The sequence below is a fragment of the Gobius niger genome (assembly GCF_951799975.1).
Source record: "Gobius niger genome assembly, chromosome: 16".
NCBI classification, from domain to species: Eukaryota; Metazoa; Chordata; class Actinopteri; order Gobiiformes; family Gobiidae; genus Gobius; species Gobius niger.
Window position 1 is genome coordinate 18,121,069 of NC_136867.1, and position 18,755 is coordinate 18,139,823.

General features: G+C 42.6%; 1 protein-coding gene across 1 annotated transcript in view; it reads right to left on the reverse strand.

Moving 5' to 3' along the window:
- Positions 1-18,755, reverse strand: part of atrn (attractin) — a 141,499-nt gene that overhangs the window by 50,136 nt on the left and 72,608 nt on the right. The window contains exon 26 of the mRNA XM_079573306.1: positions 4,699-4,777. Within this exon, the coding sequence (XP_079429432.1) occupies positions 4,699-4,777 (79 nt within the window). The remainder of the gene's footprint in view (positions 1-4,698; positions 4,778-18,755) is intronic.

Below are 18,755 nucleotides of genomic sequence, written 5' to 3' on the forward strand. Positions count from 1 at the left end.
CACACTGTTCAAAGAATGTGAATGCATGAGGCGCTATGTGCATGTGATTATGCATATTCTGCACGAGTGGGAGAAGGTATATTTAGACAAAGGTTTCTCGAAAGAATCTGAGGATAACTGCGGCTAAATGAAATTAAACTCCAAAGATTGGCAATGCTTAAAATGGCTTAAATGCGTCCATTATTTTAAATACATTAAAGTTTTTTTTGCAGATTTTATGGGATGAAAGTTGGTAAAAGTCTTCATCCAGACATCCAAAGGTCAGTGGTTAGAAACTGGATCCATCGAGTGCAAGCTTTGGCTGTGTCTTTACCTAAAGTACGTCACCCATTGCCCAAGTGAATGTGTTGTGTGAGTGAGCAGATGGCGCAGACTGGCAGTCGTGCTTCAGTCAGTCTACCCCAGGGCACAGACTATGGCGTGAATGAATAATGGCTACAGGGAAGCGCTGATGGTATAATCTTATTTAAATCAGATTATATACATATATGTTCATAATGAGAGCTAACTGAAGGTCCGACTGTGGCAGAGTAGAGTCATCCAGAGTGCATTGACACATGGTTTCAGATGAAAGGTAACCGTTTAGGTTTACAGACCAATAATTTGCAGATTTTACCCATATCGGTCCAATCACAGACCGAGAGGCGGGAGTTCATAGCACCAAAGAAAAAGACTGACGCACTGTCTTCTGAAAAGGCTTCCTGGTGCTTGCTCCTGCAACATATCCAGCGTTTCTCTAACTGGTCGATCCCGTCTGTCAGTCACGCTTGCTCCCAGGCTACATATCTTTGAAAAATCTTTGGAAAAGCATGTAGTTTGGCTGGCCAGGCGGCAATATTTGTTTTCCTAGGATTGGAAAGGCCAGTCGCTCCTTGATTGGCAACCAATGATAAATGGAGCTCCAACCATGACTTCACCTCAACAAAACGCTATCTTAAACCAATCCAAACTTACCATATACCTGACCCTAATCCTAACCTTAAGGATAGTGGTGTTCACAAAAGGTGTCAACTAGGGAGTCGATATGCAAATGTGGCCTTTCCCATCCTAGGACAAAAAAACTGCGGTCAGGCAAGCATCTCGCTATCTGTAATCTCACACTTCACCATAAGAGGCATGTCCCTGCTAAAGAACTAACCCCAACATTTCTGTATCTGACTATAACTACAAAACAAAGCCCTGATTACAAGCGCTTTGAGACACTTGTAAACTCAAGCTGGTAAAGTGTAATGTAAAAGTTGGCCCGTTATCATTTTTACTAACCACATTTATGTTGATGGCAGAAAAAGAACATCATTCTATGTATCTGAACATTGATCTTCCTTTCCCTATGTGACTTTCCAGCTCAATAAAATAATGCTCCATTACTGTACTTCCTAATAAACATAAATCAACATAAACTAAAACGCAACTTGGTTTGAGGTAAACAAGATTTAAATGCAGCTCAAGCTCAGCCATTAGCGGCTCATCATTACGCTCCAGGTTAAAATTAATTACTGTCATTTTCAGTGGGAACATTTGGGAGGAGATTAAGACGAGCGCATGAAGGTGAAATGAAAAGTTTGGAGGAGATGGACCCACAACATCCATCAACCGCAGCCCCGTTTCGGAAGTAGGAGGATCATGTATGCCATTCGTTCGAGCTTTGTTTTGTGGAACCTGGTTGGAGATTGCTGGGATTACAAAACCGATTTCAAAAGGGTAACATAGCTTTAAATCATTCTACAAGAAAACTAACAAGCGAGCCTGTTATAAAAAAGTTAGCAAAAAAACAACCTTTGAATTACATTTTTGATGTCAGGATGAGCCCCCGACTTTAATATTTTTAGTTCACTTTGTCCAAAAATCCTCTTGACAATAGCAAATGTTTAAAAAGTTAGACCTGGCTATTATGTGATGACATGGGGTCCACTAAAGCAGGTGTAGAGCCGGTCAAGAGGCGCCAAAAGTCGAGGGAACAAAGCACTCCAAACGGTCCACGCCAAAAGTCTTTCAGGTCCACAGAAAACACACTATATTTAAAACACCCATTCATCCAGGTCAGCCACATGTCACGAAATGATTTCTCTCTGAAGTTAAAATGTATTATTCAGCATGGAGAGAAAGACCATTCCCTTTCTGTCCCAAACTGTCCCTGCGGCGGTAAACAACTCAATCAGCTCTCAGCACTTCCATATCGCTCCTCTGTTTACTGCGGCGGCCCCATGCCTCACACAGAGCCAGGTTAAACACAGTCGCCCGCACAATCACTCCCAGAAATGAATAGGCCAAGACTGCAGCTGCCACCTCAGGAGCGATACAGCCCCTATACCAGAGCTACAGTGCCAAGACCTGGACGCAATCAGCTGTTAGGTTCGGGGTAAATGTAGCCACACAATCCACAATGGAGCAGAATCTACCAGAACGAACCACAACATCAATGCCTTAGTAATCAAAGGATTAGCAGAATCAAAATGAGACAAATTAGAACCTAAATGGGAAAAAGTCCATCCATCCATCCATCCATTTTCTTCCGCTACTGCTGCCCCCGGGTCGCGGGGGCAGCAGTCTCAGCAGAGATGCCCAAACTTCCCGATCCACACACACCTCCTCCAGCTGTTCTGGGGGGACCCCGAGGCGACACCAGGCCAGCTCGGAGACATAGTCCCACCACTGTGTCCTGGGTCTTCCACGAGGCCTCTTCCCACTAGGACATGCCTGGAACACCTCCCGCGGGAGGCGACCAGGAGCCATCCGAAATAGATGCCCTAGCCACCTCAGCTGGCTCCTTTCGACGTGAAGGAGCAGCGACTCTACTCCGAGCTCCTCCCGGGTAACTGAGCTCCTCACCCGATCTCGGAGGGTGCGCCCAGCCACCCTGCGAAGGAAACTCATTTCGGCCGCCTGTATTCGCGATCTTGTCCTTTCGGTCATGACCCAAATCTCATGACCATAGGTGAGGGTGGGAACGTAGATCGATCGTAAATCGAGAGCTTTGCCCCCCCGACCCATCACTGCTGACGCCGCACCGATCCGTCTGTCGATCTCACTCAAGTCATTTTCTGTAAATTTGAGGTAGAAAAAAAAAAGGGTAATTGTTGGCTTTGACAGGAAAGGAACTGTGTGAATCTTGTTGTATGTGTATGTTGTGCAGCCCGAATTAAAAATGGTGCAGAATGGTTTTTAAAGACCCCTTGATCAAATCGTAGTAAAGTTCATTCAGAAAAGTGACTTTTCAATTGCATCAAATTAAAGACATGAAAAGGGACTATATGGAGCTTAACATTTTTAAAACTAAGTATGTTCCTCCCCCTACATGTTCCAGCCATGTCCTAATGCGTAGAATGAGCTCAGACCTGTTCACCACAACTGCCTCTAAAATCCTGCACTGTCATTCAAAAAGTTGTCGCACGAGCTTAATATAGAAGCTGCAGTTACGTTTAAGCCTTGAAGTGGCAGTTGTGAATATAAAATGACCAATGACCTTTTAATGACTCTGTGGCATTATGGGTGCAGCATGCCACCTTTTCTTGTGGCCTCTATGACCCTCCAGGATCAATTGTTTACAGAGGTTTGTACAGAAACCAGACTCCCAAAAACAATTGATTCTGAAGCGTCATAAAGGCCACTGTGAGGGAAAGCAAAGGCGCCATGTTGAACCCATAACGACACTGAGGCACTAAATTGTCAAATACACACAAATATCAAGTCGTCCTTTTCACATAAAAAAGTTACAGAGTGCAACTTTAACTTTCACACTGCACTGAAAGTGTTGGGTATAGAAGTGTTGCAATACCTGGTGGCTGAACCACATGATCGTCAGGTCGTCAGGTATGTTGGAAAAAGCTGAAGATTTACCGCAGTGCAGCATGACACATACTGACACCAGCAACACCTCAGTCTAATTTAGACACTTGTCAATGTTTATTATATATATGCTTCACACCGATCTCCCTATAGATCTTGTTGTGAGTTCTCTCGTATGTTAATGTTATATCAACTCCAGACGCAGCTGAGGAAGACTCACGTGTCGCTGTGATCACACCTCCGCACTGTACGATGCACCACTTATTTCGACAGAGTTTATGTGGGCACTTTAGTCAATTGGCAAAGCAATCATCCGGAGATAAAAGCCTGCATTAGTCTGTCAGAACAATGGCCGCCTTCAAACCAGAGGCAAAAAGAACAAAATTCAAAGAGGACGGATGGTTTGTTACAAAGATCTTTAGCTAAATGCAGTCAGTGGCCGAGGCAGTAATTATAGCTCATCTCTCATGGATTTGATTCTTTCATGGGGAGCTTTCTCATTTGGGAGAAACTTAAAGCGGGGGATACCATGCATTTTGCATTTCAAACACATCTTGATCACCAGCTTACACTTATTTAGAAATGTCATACGACTAACTAAAACATTTCACTTGGTTTAAACTCAGGTTCAAATCACACCTGACACCCTTCTCCTGTCGCTGTGCATCGAAACAAACTCTGATGCCGCTAACAATACACTCAAACATGTAATGACGAATAACGAATGGATGAAATACTGTAAATTCCTACAGTTTTAGCAGCGGAAGGCCTTCCCCTGAAAAAATCAGAGTGAAACCAGCAGCTGAGCAAATCCACAGGAAACCATAACATACAAGGTGGTGTTGGCGTGTTTGTTCTGATGCCGGGTAAAAGCCGTGTGAAAGTGCTGTCTTTATGAACAAAGAGACTTACTTCTCTCCGCCGCGACGCCCAACAGCTCTGCTTGATTTTCCACACCACAGCAGCCACCAGCAGCAGAGACAGGAAGCAACTGGGGGGGAAAAAAAGAGCAGAACGGTTAGTAAAATGCCAATAGAGGGAAAAAGTACAATACAGCACAGAATGGCGGTACTATTTAAGCACTTCCTAATGACGCTCATTTGTTTTGAAGTGCCTGGGCTCGCGGCCTTTAACACAACTTAATAAAATATCTGGTTTAGCACAATTCCCTTATTGGGACACTTTTTACAGTTACTGATCCCTGCAGAAGGGGGAAAACTTGTAAGACTGCCCCAGTTATCCAGCCATCACAATACTGACCTAAAAAATCATTGTATATGGGAAAACAAACAAAGTGTTGTGAGGTATCTTTAATATACAACTTTCCAATAGGAAGTAGCATAAAAACAGCCTTTGGAAGTGGGATAAATCAGGATGGCGGAAGCAATTAAGAATAATGAGCTACAAATAGATGCATTTGCCGTTTTCTCAGCGTTCAACCAAAAGCAACTGAACACGCACAAGTTATGAGAATGAGCTACACTCTCAAGAAAACTTTCACACAATCACAATTGGGATTTTGCCTGGGTTCTGCTGTTTAATTTGTGCAACACTCATTAGAATGCATAAGTAAAATCTCTTAGCAGAAACAAGTGTAAGGTGTTATAATTTAAAGCCTTTGTCTCATGCCTTTGTCTGCGCCTCATGGTCACTTTACAATTTTCTACATTATTCATTCACACCAAAAAAAACAGGCCTTACCCTGCCTAGCTTCCATGATCTGACGGGATCGGGCATAGCAAAGGCGGTATGGACACATGGGACAAAAAATGAGTCAAACTGAAGAAGAACTGTTATAGCTTTTGCGCTGACTTGAAACCACACGGTTGTTACTTTGAATATGAGGATGAGGAGCTGTCACGGTAAAGCTCGTGGGACAGTTTTTCATAGTTGTTTTGGCGTTGCAGTGTCCAAGTAAAACAGATAAGGTTAACAAGTGGCACCAGCAAACCTTGCTTTAAACTAACCTGAAAACTTGAATTTTAGCATTCTGCTAAACATTATTTCTTAGGCTTACACTTTTTTGTATTCGTTCTCCATATTTGTTCAAGTGTGGCGTATTTTAAATTAAACTGGCTCCGATTGCACTGCCTCTTTTCAAAATGGCAACCACAGCAGCACGAACGGAAACCCGTGCTGCAACTCTGCCACCATGATGCAGCATAACACCAGGTGCTAAGACAACCAACCTTATGAAACACCTCATCTGATGCAGACGCCTTAATCGGTCTTTACATGTGTCCTTCTTGATGTATCCCAGAATGCTTCGAGTACATTCTCAGCACATTAACCTTGGCCTCTGGCGTCCAAATTATCAAGAGTGAAGGCCACACAGGTTTAAAAGCAGAAATATCTCACAGTATATTCAATTAAGTGATCTATTAAAATATATTCCATTGTTGCAGAGTCATTTATTGAGCAAGGATCCAGGTTAAAGTATGCACTCACTTCAACTTATCAAAATAAGTGTTTTACAAATGCCTTTTGGAAATCTAACCCACAGTGCATGCCTTTAATTTGACAACAAATGTCTCCGATTCATATCAATTGGGTAAATATGCCAATCAGTGCAGCATACAAACAACTTCATTACCACTTAAACATAAATCATCACCGTCGGAACTCCCCTAAGGGTCCGATTATGCATTATTCGCCTTAGTGAGTCATGCTGCCAGTTGTTGACAATAAAAAAAGACTTTAAACTATTTGCAATTGATCCCCTGGCAAAATGCAGTAAATTCAAAGTTAAAAATAAAAATTGTGTAAATCTGTTAATAAACCTGCAAGAGTGTGCCCCGAAAAGGCAATTATTGTTGGTTTTGTAGGTTCAGCCCCTAAGCTATTGTGACTGATACCTGTTTATAGATAACTTATGGATAACATATCTCATTATTGTTGCTTTGAGGGCAATCGAATACATACAAATGTCTTCCATCTTTGCCCCATCAACACTGCCATCTAACCACCTCATTATGGTGGATGAGACTTCTTGGATTCAAGTCTTAATTCATCTCTTGCGCATAGCCCCGGCCCGCCCTGTGTGGCACCATCCACAGAGAAAACCTCCTCATCTTCACAAGCTCTTAAAAGATCCAATGTGCCATTTTATTGATCGGGCTTCCTGCTCAGCTTAAGCACTGGCTGATGAATGACCTGTGTGAAAAGATATGAGCCGGCAATCAAAAGCCTGGAAGCAGCAGGGGACAGAGAACTTACAGACACAAAGCGCAGGGGGAGAGGGGCGAAGGCAAATTAAAATACAACAATGCACTCAATAGAGTCCATTTGAATTTCACATGGTGCAAGAGAAGTGACCAAGTCTGGCAGCTTCTTTAGCAATTGTGCCACACCTGTGCCTCGCTCTCACAGCCAATAGGAACCAGCACCGAGTCAGTGTCCAGTCTTCCATGGGCACCCACAGACACCAGACAGGTATGGAAGTATGTGTAACTCGTCTAAGCTCAGGTCAGAACATATCTCAGTATGGAAATATGGTGGCCTGTTCCTTTAACACAACATTTTATTATTTCTATCAGAACCAGCATCAACTTTAAAGGGACTAGATGGAAGTTGTCATTTTATACTCATTACTGCCACCTTGTGTTGGGCCGGTTATATATTCAGCTCGTACATGATGGTATTTCCGTCCGAAGTAACAACTTTTTGAGTGACAGTGCAGGATTTTAGAGGCAGTTGTTGTGAACACATTGGGCTTATTCTACATAATAGGACATTGCTGGAGCAAGTTGGGGGTAGAAAATTCATATTTTTAACATTTATCTAATCCTTTTAAGTAGTTGGACCTAATATAGTTTCAGTTAAATTGGCAGGATTGGTCTCAGCTCCTCACATGTATTAAACATTGGATTATTCTGAGCTCCGACTGACCACACTTAATGTCGGAAAACAGAAAAAAGGCTAATGGCATGTGGACCTCTTCCCCTTAGGTGGACTATATTCGACCAGTGCAACGTCAAATAAGAGAAAGCTTTTAAGATAAGAGGTGAAAAATCTTTAGCGAAAGAAAAACCTTGTCCAGATGACTACTTTTGCTACAGTGCCAAGATAAATTCAACAGAAATATTTTGCACTTCCGCAAAAAGAACTCTAATTTAATTTGATATCCTGCTGCAGAATCCTTTGGCATAGCTCACAATGATCATTATGGAGACCAGCGTGTTGTTTTACAGTGGTCTTGTGCCCATTTTGTTGCCACCAACTGTTCCCGTCTCTGCTTCGGACCAAAATGTCAGCCATATGCTCCCACTGTGCACGTGCTGGCACTGGACGCATGCAGCAGATTGAATATCCATTTAGCCACTGCTCCGCTCACTTTATGTACCTCCCCACTCTACACAATGACCACGCTGGGCCTTCTGGCGATCATCCACTCCTAGATGTCTTTACCAACATTGTAATGAAGCCGCACTCACGGATAATTAGGAAGCAGTCGCATAAACATTTATAGCACGACAAACAATCATTATTTCAGGGTTTTTTTTTCCAATAGATGCTAAATGGTTAGAAAACGATAGAAACAAAATGCTTTCAAACGTTATAGAGCGAATTCAAGGATCTTTGGGATATCTCTCATTGGCCGAAAAGGATTTCAAAACAAAAGAAGAAAAAACAGCATACAAGTAGAAGTAAAAGCGACCAGACTTCGTTTCAGACTCAAAAAATAAGAGAATATTTGTTTTATTTAAAGCCTACAATTTTTAATAGTTGTAAAGAGTTGTCAAGATAACAGGCACAGTAACACATGCTTCATAATCAACATCAAAGTCCTCTTGCAATGGCCAAATTACAGTATTTCCAGACTTATGTTCAATTCAGAGTCTGGCACCTGGTGAAACAGTATTGTTCTAACACGCATCGATCTTGTGCTGTGAGTAAAACGAATGCATATGTTGCATGTGGGCCTGTCTGAGAACAGCATGCTTCCTTGTGAACCTTTGTGACAGGATTAATTGCAACTCAGCTAAGAGGTGCCGGTTTCATTCCTTCCAAAATGATTGAAAAAGGCTTGTATAGCGCTGCCTCCATTCCCATTACAGTCCATACTCCGACGCTCCCACTTCCATGAAACGCAATAATTTAGCCTCAACTCCTTGATACATTCTGCAGCATGAGAGCAGTGGAGCAGAGGCCATAGGTGAGTGTGGCTGGGTGAGCTGACAGCAGTACAATAGCCCAGGGCACACAGCAGCTGAGTGCTCGCTGGTCTATGTCCGACTGAATACTAATCCGGCGGCATGTGGCTCCTGGCTGCTCCTCCGAGGCGCGGGAAATTAAAAGCACTCACCGTTCAACACCTTTTTATTTCTGTGGCGCTGATGGGTTTGTCCAGTGGAGCGCTCAGTACCAGCCAGAGGTCTCCTGCTGCTAAACCCCACATTTCTGCAGGCAGGAGGAAGGCAGGGGGTCAGCTCCCTGAGAGACTCACCTACAGCACCACTACATTGTTTTTGCTCTAAAACAGCCCTGCTCTGAAGTATTAGTCTGGAACTATGTTGTTGAAGGCACCAGGGTTTATGTGGCAAAGTTAAAACAACTCATCTTTATTTATTGAAATGCCACATTTGTGCATTTTCTCCAGGTAAACCCATGGGATTGGTATTTTTACTCTCAGTTTAATAAAAATGCTGTGATGTTTTTAGGCAACTCATAAAGTCAAGATGAGGTTTAATATATATTGTGCTTTTTATGAAAGGTGCATTATGGAACTTTTTATGCAAGAAATAAAGTTATTAGTGCGTATTTGACCTTTCCCAGTGGGGGTGGTTAGCATGGTGCCGTTGCTTTCCATCTGGCCTCTATGATGCTCCACTATCAACTTTATTTCAGATTTTAAGGGTTCTTGGTATGTTTTCTGGATGGAATATATGCATAACCATGGAGACAGTTCCATCAATGTGAAAACCTACCAGAAACCCTAAAAAACAATTGGTCCTAACCACCCATACATGTGCTGCTGGGCATACTTAATAGAAACCCGTTTCCACATTGGTGCATCACACCTCTTAAAGCTGCCCTAAGCAATGTCTTTATGAATTATTTTCGTCAGTAGGTGGAGTAGTGAACCTCCCCTCCCCTGGCTTTGGTTTGTGTTTACATGGTGCAGTGTGTTGAGGACGACGATGGCGCAGATGGGTTCGAATCTCACCTCCTGAAAGTGCACACTGTCGTTGTGTCCTTGGGCAAGACACTTCACCCACATTGCCCCCAGTGTCTGCGTACATTGGTGCACGAATGAGAGAGTATGAATGGGTGAGTGGATCCTTGCTGTAAAGCGGTTTGAGTGCCTAATGTAAGTGGAAAAGCGCTATATAAGTTGAGACCATTTACCATCAGAAAAATAGGCAGCAGTCTGGTTGTCTTATGCAGGAGATGTTTATTTACCATTGGTGCGAGACCCGGAGACATGAACTCGAGACCTTGCGCTAGTTCCATCATTCTGGTCTGTCTATGTTTCCACAGAAACGGGATAAATACCCTCTCAGAGCGTCAGACTGTTACGCAAACAAACGTTCAGAGGCTGAGAGTGGCGCCTGAGCAGCACAGTCAAGGCTATGACAGAGATAGTACGACTTTACAGCCTGACCCAGTATGATAAATTGCGATTTAATGTTATCCTCTAACAGGCATGTAGCTTAGAGTAGCTTTAAGTTTTGGGAGATAGAAATTAATAGTACTAAATGTGAATATTGCAATGTATTCCAATCAATTCTTTACCATTATGAAATATTTATTTACCCCTGAACAAGATGATCTTTTGCAAGTCTGTCCAAAACAGCAGTGCCTAATCTACAACTTCCACACATTACTGTAGGAGCCAGAGCCATTAAGTGTCTTTTACAAGCAGCAGCAGTGCAGATGCTAGAGGATGGGCTCAACTCCTCAGCACGAGTGTTCGTCGCACTCTGAAAACTCAGAGATGTTAATTAGTCATAGTTAATTAAATCTGCATTCAACAGTTATCACGCAGGCTTCAAAATGTGTAAAAGTATAATGAGTACACAAGCAATTTCACTTTTAATGCACATCCTATAGCTTTGACAAACATCTTTTTGCAGTAATTCTATCGACTTGCATGTTTGAAATCTAAGGAATTGAACGTAAAAATAATAATAAAATCAAGCAGAAACTGTCACAGCTATAATTGTGTGGCTAAACTTGGGAAACAGTGAATAACAATATGTTTCAAATCATTTGGATGGAAGCGCTTTTGGAACAACAACTGTAAAGTTATTAAAAGCATCCCCCATTTTGGAGTTGAAGCCTCACTCAGTGGCTCCGTTTCAGTCAAAATGTGTGTGCCGGCCGGGCTAATTGAAATATTCATAAATATATTAATAAATAACATAATGAAATAGAAAAGAGGTGAGGAGAGATTTCAAACTCTTACTCTTCTCACTTCCTCACTCAGATATTACAGTGTGAGCAGAGTTTTCCGTGTGACGTTTCAGCTGCAGCACAAGTTGCAATGATACTGTATTAAAAAAAGAAGCAAAGCAGTTGTCAATCATCATCATCAAGCACACGCTGCATCTTTAAATATAGAAACAGCTGGGAAATCGATCAATCAGAAACACTGAAAATTCAACACTCTCCTTTTGCAAAGCTTAGCTCCATTACAAAGCAGGCAAATAATGGACAGCTTTAACCAAAACGGCTATATAACTAGACCTATATGTGCACTATCCACTATAGGAGCAGAGTCTACAAAGGCCCGGCTGATCCCCTGAGACCCTAGTCCTCTCGGGACATCCCAGGACGCAGCACCTCATCAGCACAGGTGAGGGAGAGGAGTGTCCTGCTGGTTTATATATTATGGATGTGATGCAGAGCTCCAGCACTCAGGCAACATCTCCTCCATCTTTCATTGGGTTCAAAGCATGAACATTAATGACCCAAGGGCACAGTGAGACGGCAAAAGAGGAAATTAAGGGGTGTTCAAAAATGAATACATCTCCGCCTGCTGGATGATTACATGTAACACAATTTGAGCTCCAACTGTTCTTTCTTAAAAAAAAAAAATCACTGGATATGTTGAAGTCTTGTTTTCACAGAGCTGGATAAAAATGGAAAGACAAGGTTAGGTTTGGAGACGGGGTGAGAAAAGTGAGTGAAGTGGTTAAAGGAAGCCGACGCCTGGTTCAAACGCGCGCACACACACACAGAGGAGGGCAGTGCCGAGAGCAGGACTGTGGGCTGCCCCTGCTGAGAGCCCGAGGAGACCCCAGAGGACACGCAGCGGCAGTGTCCCAGCGCCCCTGCACTCCTACTGCTGCGGCGGCTGCGTCTCGGGGGGACACTACAGAGAGGGGGAGCTGTCAATCACACCGACACCGGCTACTGTCAGAACCAGAGTGCGGTTTATGCAGGCTGCTGACGCTCATGCACTAAAGTAAAGTACTGTCTTAGAACAATCGATATTTACAGTGGCACTGACAGAAAACAGGAATCGTTTCACCCAGAAACACACTCATACTGTGCATTCAGGAGGTGATTATGCAGAAAGTGCGAAACTATTAACTATTGTGGCTGTTTGCTGCTCACTTTCTCAAAACACGCCATCAAAATTATTCAAGATTAGGTGATAGATCTGGGACATATAAACAGCTCTAGCAGGCACCAACTTTTGACAGGAGGCTAATTGCTGTTGCTTTATGTATGTGTTTGTTGTATTTCGCTCCTCAAAAACATTCCTGGAGGGGTGTTTTGTTTCATCTGCACATATTTAGCAGCTTTCCTATTTAGCATATTCTAAACTGGTATAGTTTTTCAAGGAGTTTCCATATGAAGTTTCCATTCTTGACAAATAAATACATTACGTTTTACTTTATACTAGGGTAGGGCGATACTGCCTAAAATCTATGTCACAATACAAAACAGAAATATCATGATAACGATATATTTGATGATATAATTGACAGTGGCGTACCAATTTTCTCGCAAGTATATGGCCCACCCTGTGATACAACCAAAATACCTAGTCTAAGGTTTCAAAAGTGCGTTATAAAGATGGAATAAAGCATAGAGTCAAAGGCACTTTCGTCACAGAAAGCCGAATGATGGATCGGCGTCGGAGTCATGGCTCTATAATGAAGTCTGTCGGATGAAAACTCCTCGGGACATATCGGGGATAAAGTGTCATTAGTGAAGCTTCTGGTCTTTAATTTGACATTTACAATTGATCGTTCTGAACCCGGCCCCGTGTCTTGGGCTTTGGTTAGCCCTGGGTTTAAAATGTGCTTAGTTAAGATTAAACTTTTGCCTTTTAGTGAATCAATAGTGATTCTCAAGCTTCCTCCCAATATCCAAAACTTGCGTCGGGTCAATAGTTTTTAATCTTTTCTTCCTGCTTTTCTGTGTCACTAAAATAATAGTCTAGCTCCTAGCATACAGTACATTGAAATGCATTTTGAGTTGGCTGAGGTTTGACTGTTTGTTTGTATCCAACATTACAATTCCTTAATCATAATTTGGATATAGTCATCTAAAAAAAAAAAAAAAGTTCAACGTTTAATCTGATATTAAAACCTTGTCATAATGTTGGACAGCCACATGCAGACACATATTAAAGGAACAGACCACCAGTTTTACATACTGAGATATGTTCTTGCCTGAACTTAGAGGAGTTGATGTGTACCTGTCTGGTCTTTGTGTGTGCGCTCAGTCACGCAAAACAACAAACGATGTTGTTAGCATTTGGCCTCTCCTTATGTATTCCTATAGCTCCTCACGGGGGTGAAGTTGGAAGCTACCACGCTCTTCCACGGGCACGCACAAAGACCAGACAGGTACACATCAACTCGTCTAAGCTCAGGTAAGAACATCTCTCAGAATGGAAAAACGGTGGCCAGTTCCTTTCACTGCATAACATGGTTCCATGGGTTAACAACATTAATTATGATGCCTGACGCCGAGTAATGAGCGTAATCTACTATCTCATTTCATATTCTACCAACTAACCTAATGTTTTTTGTTTGTTTTTTTAATCATCTCCACATGGCTTCAGCAAAGAGTGTGTTTTGGGGTTTTTTGCCTTCAAAAACCGGTTGAGAAAAGGGTCAGATTGTGGATCAGAGGCCAGAGGAGTTAACGCAGGGCTGAACTATTCCCAGGATGATCTGATTCTGAGCACTTAAAAACCCAGAGCTTTACAAAGAAGAAAGTGCTCAGTGGCGTCACCTGTTGACTCTGAGACGAGAGCTGACTTTAGTGAAGACTCGAGCTTCAGAGGAAAAAGATAAAGTGGGTCTCACTCAGATGTACTGAGGATGGACTTTAGGTGAAAAAAATAAAATAAAAAAGATTTATTCAAAGGCGTCTCGCACAAAACGTAAACCATCTGACCAGCTCGGGTCAGCAGACCTGCGGGCGCCCCTTCTATACCCGGAAAAAACGTTCAGCTGCACTTTGGATAATATAGATCCAAGGCTGTATACATTAGAAGATACTGAAATGAAAGTGCTTTTTATGGAATGTATGAAAACTCAGACAAAAACAGAAAAAGTATGGTTCAGTTACAGGATCTGCACAGAGTGATTTAGGTCAAGTATTGTCCTTCTTAAAACTTCTTTCGGTCCTTTTCATTCATATGTTAAATGCTGTTGTAACAATAACATTAAATGAAGTACTGTCCTTCTCAGTGGATTTTCAGTTCTCAGTATATATGTTTCTTTCTAGTTCCTATACACATCATACTCATACCGAGTGCAAGCTAAAATGGAGACAGTATAGATACTCTTTCTTATGAGGCCAGTTGGTCTAAGAATATTCGATAAGCGCGTGTGGAGATGGGAGCGGCCACCACAAAGCTATTTTAACAGTAGCCTTTAAGCAGCCCAGATGTGTCAGGGAGGTAGCGGCGACTCTCGGGAGGGTGAGTTTTCTGGAGCATCCAGCTCGGCGCTCGACAGTACGGGGGGGTTAAGTTCAGGAAGTAGAGAATGGAGAGGGGTGAGGTGTGGTCAAACCAAAACAAAATATCAGGATCTTGTCACTTTGATGTCTCTGCTTGAAAGAAAAATAAAAGTGAACTTTGCTCTCAAAAAATCCACAGCAAACCGCAGAGGCAGAAGAGACTGACAGCTATATGTTTACTATGGGGGCTTCTTTCTCTGGCCTGAGAGAAAATACTGCCAAAGTCTAGGCGTGCAGCGCGATGGGAGTTACATGAGGTTATTCTACCATTCAACGCTATATAATGACGTGCTAATTGCAGAGCAGAATGTAACTGTATTGCATTTGAAATAAGTGTTTTTACTTTGCGATGAAGTGATTTCGCTTGGGAAAAAGGTGCTGGATAGATGCGACCTCAGGAAGACCTTTTTGGGAGCTTTTTGCAACACTGGTTCAGACATTTTTTTTTTTCCAAGGCTCATTACACACTGATGAATGCTTCTGTGACCCACTTTCACGTCCCAATCCAACAGTTGAAAACCACTTTCCAAGGTTATTGTTGACCCTCTTTATTAAGCCTACCTTGAAAGTGACACTGGTTCAGTGCAAGATTTAATTTGGAGACTTTTTGTGACCTTTATGCCTCAGTGACGACAAAATAAACTTCTTGTGTGTCCTTGTGGTGTTTCAAGTCTGACAATGTAAGCCACAGACACAGAAAAAAATTCACAAATAAGTCGTCCCGTTCAATTTTTTAAAAGTTTAATTTCATTTAAGCTCCTTCGGGCTCCCGCATTCAGCTGTTTGGGCTTATCGAGCCAAGAAATTTGTCATTCAGGTCAGCGTTACTTCAAAGGCTCCTTGTACGACAGTGGCCAAGTTTATAATGTAAAAATGTGACAGTTTGGGGGGGCAAAAGCTTTGAAAACATATTTCACTGCAGTATCACAAAATAAACGTTGGGTGTCAATACCCGGGGGTTTCCAGGTCGGCAGGAAAACATTCAATTTGCCAAATAACATCGGGAGTTGATTTATTTTTTGTAATTTACTAAAAGCTGAGATAGGAAATGGACAGTTGATGGACAGTTGGATGAGAATATATCTGTTTGTTGTTTACTGCATGTAGGTCTATAGCAGGAGGGGGACTGGCTGGCTTCATAGATAACGCTATGGCACCACCTTCATCTGTCCCCACAGGGAAAAGTGGCACCGAGCAGGAGCAACCAGCAGCGAGAGAGAGCGACTGAGTGAGCAAACAATTTCCACGTTAATTAGCATTCCTTCCTCCCACGCTACATAAACAAGCGCCAACAGAAACGCAGGCAAATGGGGACAAGGCGAGATGCTAACTTTAGAGCTAGTCTTCTGTTGCCTATTGCATCAGAGGGACAACAGAGAGAGGACAGAGACGAGGCAATGGTACGGGATACAGACTGCAGCGGTGAGTCACAACACTCAGACAGTGGACTGTAGCGTACTACAAAAGTGAACTAAATATTCCACTTATGGGAAAACAAGTCTCAGTCATGGCTGTAAATTGGTACATGCTCACACATTTGAGAAACGGCTGCAGTCCCGAAAGCTCTGCATGTTTCCTGTTTTACTTCAAAGACTCAATATGTTCAGCCGTTGAGCAACCAGCATACAACTGTTCTTTTCTCCAAACCACAAATATATTCACATGATTACTCATTTCTAACTTCATGACCACACACTCTGACAGAGTTGCAATTACTGTAATTGATTTAACCAACTATCGACTCTGCAAGTCTAACATTGGCTCAGACTTCCTGGAGGAGCAGTTGTACACTGTCCATGGAGCACAGTGTGATTTGGAAACAAGTTCATCACTGGCAGAACAGGACGTGTGCCTTTGCCGGATAATTGTTACAAAAATACATGATGCCATCATCACAAACTAATGGCTGACATTCCCTTTGTACCTTCATCACGACATCAAATGGTAGATGAATGTATAAAGCACCACTCATCACAGAGAAGGGTTGTTCAAAACGTTATCTGCTTGTTTAAATGACGAGTCTTCTGTACGACTAAATAATTTTGATCTGCTCAAGGACAGCAGCTTGCATTGTCAGTGTGGTCGGCAATTGCACAGCCACCTCTAGCAGGGTTTATACAGGCAGAAGCAAGTCAAATTGAATGCTTTTAAATGCCATTTTAATGCCTAAATACTATATTTCAATGCCACAAGCAGAGGAAAAATGTAGAGGCTAGAATTGAACAAAACAGCCAACTTTTGAGCAAAAAATATTTGATCTATCTCAGCCTAAGCAGCAACTGAATATGTTTTAGAACAAAACTTTGTAATTTCTATGACCTTTTACAGTGAAAGATGTTGAGCAAGCTCATAGTTTTCCAAGAAATTCAGATTAGATCATTTGAGGGCTTTTAATGGCCCGTGGAAACCCTGTCTTGAGTTTATGGCTGAATATGTCACGTTACCTGTAGTGCACAGTGAATTGCTTATAGGTTCTCAACACATCAGTTTAGCCAAACTTGCTCATTAATTTACTGCTTTTAACAATAGTTTTTAGTCCAAGTTTTGCTTTGGTAAACGTACGAGATCCACAACACTGAAGATGATGCCATGTCCATCTACATGCAGTCCATAAAAAGATATTGCTTTTGAGAGGACACACACATTGGAGCCAGAGCAAAGGCCAAAGTATGTTAAAGTGTTTGATATATTTGCCGGTACACGCAGCAAACGTGCGCTTCAAATGCTGACGCAGAGAGATGTAGATGCTGAGCGAGGCTATAAACACTAAAGCATCATGGGAGGGATTGCAGGGGGGCATCAGTATGCAGGAGATAGTGCTTCTAAAAGCCCTCCACACTCGAGATTCATCTGAAACGTTATCAAACATCGCTGTATATTGGAAAAGGGCTGGGTAGTGCTTGAAAAAGAAAAGTAAATAAAAGAGAAACCTTGAGATCAGCGCTATCAAATCTTCCCTGCCTTTACATTGCCGCACAATCAATAAAAACCAGCGTGGCGGCCATTTTTTTCTGAGCATTGTAGCGCGCACAGAGGTATGAGGATGCTCCGCCAGGGTTAGGTTCAAACAGCAGAATCAGCACATGCATCAAACACACCACTGGAAAGCATTGTGGGTCCCCTCTCATTTCTGAATCGATAAAACATTACCGCGGTTCCTGGGGAAAAAAAGAAAGAAATGGGGAGTAAAAAGCGTGGGGGATTCATCATGACAGGACGTCGCATGTTCACAGCACGCAGCGCAACCACAGGCACCGGGCTGCTCCACTAACTGTTCCCCAGGGGAGCGCCGCTCAGACGCAGGGGAAATCAAAGCGGCAACAGCAGCGCACTTTCGGGCAAAAACATGGGTGAGATGGGTCTGTGAAGGTGCAGACTTGTCAAGGTAACTGCTGTGGCACCGGCAAACTTACCAGAGTGTGTAAAATGGTCTCATGTAAAGCGCTTTGTGATGATGCCATGTCTGTACAAGTAAAGTCCTTTCCTTCCTTTCCTTATATCTTCAGCTTTAAATAAAGTGGATTAGACTGAGCCACAGTCTGCAGTACTTAACACACCTACTGTATATGGAGGCTCTTGTGTGCCTTTGAATTTCGGACACGTCAGGAGTGGTGGTGTTAAATTTAATAGAAGCAAGCAGTAAGTCTGTGCTTATTCAAGTGGATTATCTAATCAAATTCACATCAAGGCCAAGTGCCAATTTGTCTGTCTGCTGTGGAGTTCTCCTGCCCAGTAATGGGTATAAACGTCCCCTTGACTTTAGGGACCTGACGTTTTGGCAAGCTCCTGATAATCCTATTGTAGAACAGTACTTTTTTTTGTTTTGTTTTTTTTACTGTTCTCCTCCACCTCACCAACATTGCCCCAAGAATTTAATTTCATCCCCACATTCAAACGGTCCTCAAGGGGCAGCCAAAAAGTAAAGGCAGTTTCCATGTGACATTCATGGAGGTCAAAACACGACCAAAGCACCGTGGTGTCACTTCCTTGGAACCCTGCGCTCTCTGAAGCACCGATTACTCGAGTTAAAGTGAGGT